Here is a 7,865-nt window from a genome sequence, read left to right on the forward strand (position 1 = left end):
CCTAACCATCAATGAGAACAAAAGCATGAAACTTGTGAAGGTGTATATATGTGCACGAGTGTGTGTTTGATTTTTTTTTTAAACTTAATGAGGTAGTCTTCCTTCAGATTTGGCCTTGAAAAATTTAAAGTGATTTCCTCCCTTTCCCCCGCCCCCATTTTCTCCATTATCAGAGGTGAAACTAGATTAGTTATCAGATGCAGATTGCCTTTTAGCAGTCAAGGGATGGCAAACACGTTCTTTCAGTCTACCACTGATTATTACTTGTAATATTAAAGTTTAGTAAAGTAATTGTAGAAGTAAATGATTGTCTAATGCCAGAGATAAATAGTTAAGGCACAATTAGGATCAGATCTGAGAAATTCTGGCTTTAGACCGGTGCTCTTGCCGGAGTCGGTATACTTGCTCATTTGGTGAGCGAATTCTGTTTATGCTGTGCTGTGGAGGAGGGGGAAAGTCCTGAAGACTCGAGCCATGGGCTGTTTCAGTGTTTGTTCCTTAGAAAACAAAATGAGCTTCGTTAGCTTTCATTTCACTAATGGTAGCCAAAAGAGAAGAGTGATCTCCTGTCTGTTACTATTATTCACATAACTTTACATATGTCTTATAAAGCTGAAGCTTTGTGCTTTATTATGAGACAACTAAAGGAAGCAAAAGATATTAAATATCTTTAACTGGTATTTCTTCCATCAGGGGACATAGTGTGGTACAATTGCATTTCCTCTGAGAATAGAACAGTGTATTTTAAAAGATCCATACTTTTCCTTTTAAAGAAAACAGAGTGATCACTCTAGCACATTCTTGCTTCCCATGGGACGTGTTTAATTGCTGTGGAGCTGTGAAACTGTATTGACATTACTCTTTGTCAGCCATTTTAGGTTAAGGGCCCAGGGGAAGGCTTGGGTCACCCAGAAATCCCATTAGTCTGAAATCAGATTTGTAAGCCATATCCCCTGCGTCTTGAAATCCTCCTGCTCTTTGCAGAACTCTATGATTTTTAATATGCTAACACAATTAGGGGCTATTAGCTAGGACAATTGACACTCTCAGCAGATTGCTTAATTTATTTATGAAGGCTGCCTTAATTATTAGCTTATGAGAATCAGATTTTACATGCTTACTGCAGATATTCTTTAAAAAGAAGAGCCTTCATTAAACTTAGCTGTTAAAATAAGGATCAGAATTAGCATTGCCATGCCAGGTTGGTGCTTGATGGTGTAATGGTCATGTTGACTAACATGAACTGTCTTTCCCTGACATTTTTGTAGAAACTTAAGAAACAATGAAATCTCATGGGCCATAGAAGATGCTAGTGAAGCCTTTGCTGGACTCACAAGTCTCACTAAACTGTATGTATTTATAATATTTACGTATGTCTATAAAAGTATATTTTCAAGAACCGGTTGTAAATGCGATTGGATCATGTCTATTTGCTATAGCTGGATAGTCTGAGCCTTCTAACTTATTTCACTAAAAGAAAAAACTTTGTTGTTTGTTAAGTTTTTTGTTTGGGGTTACTTTTTCTATTTTTTTTTTGTGTGTGGTAGGGCATTTTCTATTCAGAGAGCATTTCTATTCAGAGGCACTTAAAGAGAAACTGTTTATAGAACTAGAATTTCTATTTAAGTAAAAGAAATGCACTGAGAAACCAGAGTTGAACCAGTAACCTGTTAATCATCTGAGATTCACGGGTAATTTACCTAGCAAGAGAAGATTCGCTCAAGTAAGATTTTAGGTCTTCAATGAGAATTTCTTCAAGGCATCACATGTGTCTGAATTTCTTTGATTTGATCTTTTACTAAGAAGGGAGAAACTGGGCATGTAATCCAATTTCTTATGAAAACTGCCAGCATGTCAGTGGTCAGGATGGTTGTTCAGGTAACGCGTTGAGCTCTAACATCTAATAGAAACTTTCATTCTGTGCTTTGCATTAGTTAATCATTAAGGTTTGCAGCTTTCTTAAACATTCATGTTAAGCTTATTTTCATCTTTTATAGGTAAATGTTTGGTTTAATGAATTTAATTTTCTTTAGTGGAGAGCTTTATTAGATCTGTTTGTATTTCAGAATCTTACAAGGAAATCGGATCAAGTCAATTACAAAGAAAGCATTCATTGGTCTTGAATCCCTTGAGCATCTGTAAGTATTTTGCATATATTTTACTCACTATATAAATAATCTTTGCTATTAGCTGAGGTTTTCATGACCATTTAAAGTGTTTATAGAACCTAATTGTGGAAATGGTGACTGGTAATGTTTCGTTTCTCTTCATTTCAGAGATTTGAACAACAATGCTATAATGTCTATCCAAGAAAATGCTTTTTCCCAGACTCGCTTGAAAGAACTGTACGTAGCTTAAGTCCTTTTTTAATCACCAGTTAGATCATTATCCATGCTTGTGCTTAAGGTGTGATGAATGCAACCCAGATGTTTTCAGAAGCATACAATCCAGGCAGGAAAAAGCAAGTGTTACTGTGCCGTTGCTTCAGTGGCGGGATATAGTTTAAAAATAACTCAATGTCAAAAAGCCCAGAGCGTGCAGCCCAAGACCTTTGTTTTGCCTGAGCTACTGATGCTTGTAGTTGGAGCTTAGCACTGTCCCTTATGCTTCACATGTTCCTTGCTGTTCCTTTTTTTTTCTTTTTCTTTTTTTCCCCTGTTCCTGTTTGGACTACTGGGAACGTACATTTCTAATCCTTACCCCGTAGGGTGGGTTACAAGGTCTTATGTGATCTCTGGGTGATGATCTAGCACTATCAGTCTAATGGTCAGAGAGGGTGTCTCTGATCTGTTTGCCCAAACTACTAAAATGTTCAAAAACTGTCCAATAGTTATAATAGAAAAATACATAGAATTTTATATCCTTTTCATTTATGATTTTTTAAAAAATTGCTCTTACTGGTTTAGAGATCTCCCAGGTGGAGGTTAATGTTAATCTCTGGTGATTCTAATATTCAGCCAGTGATAAAAATCAAGGGACAGTAACAATCTATCTTGCTTTGCCTGAAAGCTACTCAGAGAAAGGTCTGTGGACCAGAACTGATTCATGATAAGATAAGGACAGAAACTCAGAGTAAGTGTTTAGAAACTTTTAGAACAGTTTGACATCACTGTGACACTGGTTGACTTCTGTAAAAGTATGAATCTGCAACAGAGTGGAAAATTTTAAAAGCTGGTTAGTTTGAGATAGTTTGAGATACACTGAAAGTGTTTGAGTTCAAACTGCCTAGATTCCAATTCTTGCTCCATTCTCTACAGCTGTGTGACATTGGGCACATCTATTAGCCTCAGACTCAGTTTCCCTTCTTCAAGTTGGTAATAGCACCTTCCTCAGGGTTAGTGAGGATAAAATGGGATTAATTTTTTTATTCAAGAAATATTTGCTTTACAAAGTACCGTTCACAGCAGCGAACAAGACAAACTCTCTGTCCTCATAGCATATTACAGTAAATTCTGATAAGGAAGATAAATAATGAACCAATACATATATAATATCTTATCTGATAATAAATGTTCTGAAGAAAAGTCAAGCTGGGTCAAAGGTACAGAAAGGGACAGAGATTGCTGCTTTAGATAAAGTAGTGAGGGAAGGCTTTTCCGACGATAACAGCATTTGAGCCGGGACCAGTGACAGCCCATTGAATACTAGCTGAAGGGCATTCCAGGCCCAGGGGAGAGCAGGTGAAAAGGCCCTAAGGTAGGAGCTTCTTCTCGTGATGGAAGATCAGCAGAGGCACTGGTGGAGCTGGAAGACTAGAGTAAGGAAGAGTGGGAGCAGGTGGGAGGTGGGGTCCGAGAGCTAAGCAGGCGCCAGAGCTCGTAGGGCCCAACAGGCCATGAGGAGTTAGGGCTGTTCCCCTCATTAAAAGCTTGAGGAAACTGGAAAGTTTTGAACTGGTGCTCGGCACAGAGCCTGGCACACAGGAAGAATTGGATAACTAACAATAATAGCAAAAATAAAACTATTATGGTTATTATCATTAGTTATTTTTTGCCAGGGTTTTTAAAGTGGCTTTTTCTTTTGTTTTCTTCCTTCCTTCCTCCCTCCCTCCTTCCCTCCCTCCCTTCTTTCTTTCTTTCTTTTTTTCCATTCGTTGAGCTATTTTGAGTTATTTCTCCCAGGCTGAGTTTAACTTGTAAGGGCCCAACTTACTGCCTGTCACTATTACCCTTTTTTACCTGTGATAATCTGAGAGCCAGCAGGAAAATTTTAACTCTTGTTATGAGAACACAGTTCAGAATATAAGTTAGATAGTAGGTGAAAGCAAATACTAGTTTCATTCTGCAGAATCACTTAGTAATTTGGGAGTTGGTTTGAACAAACTGCTAGCTCCAGGTCTTTTAACTAAGAAGTTTTGTTTGCTTTTAGTTACTTTAAATCTAAGTCATATTTATAATACTTTTTACATCAACATTTATTAAAATCTATACTTTTCATTATCCTTCAATAATGGTTTGCTTTTGGGGGGAGATAGAGTCACATATAAATTAAAAAATAATTTGCATTAAAATTGTTTAATCGTGGTAGAAAAATTGGTAAATACAGTTATACCAAGAGAGAAAGGAAGACCCCAAATCCCTGCTCAAAGACACTGTTAATATTTTGGCATATGCCTATCCACATACTTGTTGAGAGAATGCAGGGTCCTCTGTTAGTCCCTTGTGGGCAGGGTTGGTTAGTGTGTGAAGGGTGGGAAGATGCAGAGAAATGGAAGTGAAGGGAACTAATGTGAATTCAGTGGTTATCTGTGGCCAGCACTGTACTGAATATTTAAAAATTTTTTGAGGTAGGCATTCTCAATCCTATTTTCCAGAAAAAGAAACTGAGCTTTTAGAGACATTAAGTAGCAGAATTAGGATAAGAGTCCAGGTCTCATGAGTTCAGCCCACACCTAAGACTTCATAAATCGGACCACGTCATTCCTCTGATGTTCACCTTCCAATGGCTTCCCATCACACATAGGAAAAAAACGACTCAAGTTCTTAGTTCATAAAACAGCTGCATGGCCTGGTCCTCCCTGCCCAGCTCTCTGGCCTCATTCCTGTCTCTGTCCCTTGGTGTACTGTTACTGCAGCTCTTCGCCGGATTTGCTTCGTTCCTGATAGCTGCTCTCTCTGTCTTTGCCTCGCTTTGTTCTTGCTAGCATTTACTTTCTGACATTATACTTTGCATTTATTTGTTTGTTGCTTGGTTCTAAATACATGAGCTCTGTGAGGGCTATAGCTTCATAGTCTAGAACAATGCCTGGCTTATAGTAGACTCAAATATTTCTCTATGAATGAGTGAATATAACATAAGAATTCTTAAATGCAAAAGATAACTTTCGGCTTGGTTATTTAAAATTACTTGTGATAAAATAACGACTTTGGAGATACCCTTAAAGACTGTTTGAAATCTCTTTGGAATCAGATTGTTGGTACTTTATACCAAACTTTATAACTAGGTGAGGGGTCATTAAAAGAAAACACTGATTTTTCAGCTCTGTTTTATAGGCCTCTTATAGACCACAAATAACTTTTCACTGGTTCTTAGTTTAAGATGTAGTACACATTGCCACAGGGCTGAAGTGTTTTCAGTCGTGATTAAATAATTTGGAAAAAATTATATCCTTTCCACAACAAAGGTGTCTCTGTGCTCCAATATATATATAGTAAGCTTTTTTGTAAACTTTTCTGGGTTAATTTTAAACCTCAAAGATTTAAAGGAAGGTACAAGAAACATCTGTATACCCTCTACCTAGATTCACCAATTGTTAACTCTTTGCTGAATATGTTCTCCCTCCCTACTTCCCTCCCTCCCTCTCTCCATCCCTCCTTCTCTCCATCTCTATCCGTCTCTCTCTACACACACACACACACTATTATTGCTTAACTGTTTGAAAGTAAGTTGCATACGTCATGACAGTTTACCCCTGAATATCTCAGCATATATTTCCTAAGAACAAGGATATTTTCCTACATAACCACTGTTATCGCACCTAATGAAATTAACATTAATAAAATAATATTATTTAATATGCAGTTCAGACTCAAATTTCCCCAGTGTAGATTTTTTTTTCTAGTCAAGGACCACGCATTTTATTTGTTTTAATGGCTTTTTAGTCTAAAATGGCTCCTTGCCTTTGCTCCCGTTTAAGTGTTTTTATGACACTGACGGTATTTGAGGAATTGAGGCTAGCAGTCTGAATTTGTTTTCTCGTGTTAGATTGAGGTTAAACATTTTTTTTTTTTTTTTTTGTGGCAAGAAAAATGCATAGATATGTGGTAAGCTTTTAATGCTTGAAGAAACTTAGAATGGAAAGTAAAGAGTACTTTTCCTTTGTTTCTGCAGGATCCTGAACACAAACAGCTTGCTCTGTGACTGCCATTTGAAGTGGTTGCTTCAGTGGCTGGTTGATAAGAACTTTGAGCATGCCGTGAATGTGAGCTGTGCACACCCTGAGTGGCTCGCGGGGCAAAGCATCCTGAATGTGGATCTGAAAGATTTTGTCTGTGGTTCGTATTTTTGTTTTAAAATTTTATGTATTACACACTTATTTTAAGAGAATTTTAAAAAACCAGAAGGCTTTCCCATTAGTGTTTATTTTTATTTTGTTGTATTCTTTTCTAACATTTTTATAGTTGTAATTGTAGGTTAAATTTTATATTTTTTGACCGAATATATTATAAGCATTTTTTTCCTTCTGTGTGTTCTTAAATGATCATTTTTAATGTCAAATAGCATCTTTTGAATGTAGGCCTTTCCTTTTTAGGGGGATTGTTAACTTTAGAATAAATATCCACTAGTAAGATTTCTAAAAAAAAAAAAGTATGGTTTTCTACATGAATTAATTCAAAAAGTATGAATTTTTTTTTTAGTAGATCTTGAAAAGTGCTACTAGATAGTTTTCAAAAAGATAGCACTAGTTTATGTTGTGACCAGCACTGTATGGATGTACCAATATCACGTGGTTTCTATTTTTGATGGAGTTTCTTAGGACTAAAGTGGCAGGGTTTTGGAGTTTTTTGGAGGGAAGGGGGATAGTCAGAAATTGTCTTGATTCTAGCACTTACAGTTTCCAGTATACATCTATGTTGTTCTTTCTTAACTTGGAAATTTTTCCTTTACACTTACATTTCCTTTACGCTTACATTTCCTTTAGAGTGGAATATCTGATTCTTAGCTTTGTAGAGTGGAACTTGTGAATCAGTGATTTGTGTTCTCTCTCATCTGTTTCCACGGTCTACTTAAAGATGCTTCAGGCCTACAAAGTACTTAATGTTGTTTTTATGATTTTTAAAGAAGAAAACAAAGAATCCAATAATGTTTAAATTCTGCTTACATTACCACGAATTCTCACTTTATTTGGTTTTAAGTGTTAGCTATATATTTTAACCTCTTTTTTCATGTATCACTTCTCTGACACAATGAAATGTCACCCAGTGAGGATAATGGTTAAGAATTCATATACCTGCTCCTCTGAATCACTTATTATTATTTATGAATCTGCAGTTTATTAGCCAGTCCTAAGCCAGTCTTTAGTTGGATATTTGATATATTTGTAATTTTTCACTATTTTAGGTCAAAGTTATACACATACAAAGTACTTTCAAATAATGTTTTATTAATAGGTATTCCCTGTAAAATATAGTAAGTTCATAATCTATATTTTCCATCTTGGCTCAAAGGATAATGGGTATTATGTACTCATTATGTGTGTGTATGTGTGTGTGTGTGTGTGTGTGTACACACACATACACACAAGGGATAATAGGATTAGAACTTGTCTTGAAATTCTGATACAGGGTTCTCTTTTTTCCAACTCACTTGTAATGTTTAAGAGGGACATTCTGAGCATAAGTGACAGTAAGGGACAATGGAAAGAG

The 7,865-nt window shown here is 36.3% G+C and overlaps 1 protein-coding gene across 5 annotated transcripts in view; it reads left to right on the forward strand.

The window, feature by feature from the left end:
• The window catches only part of LRIG2 (leucine rich repeats and immunoglobulin like domains 2), a 45,551-nt gene that overhangs the window by 24,703 nt on the left and 12,983 nt on the right, over positions 1–7,865 (forward strand). For 4 of the 5 annotated variants that reach the window (XM_006919651.3, XM_015595482.2, XM_015595483.2 and 1 more), the window contains exons 9-12: positions 1,269–1,349; positions 2,067–2,138; positions 2,277–2,345; positions 6,331–6,494. In XM_006919651.3, coding sequence (XP_006919713.1) covers positions 1,269–1,349; positions 2,067–2,138; positions 2,277–2,345; positions 6,331–6,494 — 386 coding nt within the window. The remainder of the gene's footprint in view (positions 1–1,268; positions 1,350–2,066; positions 2,139–2,276; positions 2,346–6,330; positions 6,495–7,865) is intronic. The other variant, XM_015595481.2, reaches the window with a different exon arrangement.

The sequence above is a fragment of the Pteropus alecto genome, unplaced genomic scaffold (assembly GCF_000325575.1).
Source record: "Pteropus alecto unplaced genomic scaffold, ASM32557v1 scaffold106, whole genome shotgun sequence".
Classification (NCBI taxonomy): Eukaryota; Metazoa; Chordata; class Mammalia; order Chiroptera; family Pteropodidae; genus Pteropus; species Pteropus alecto.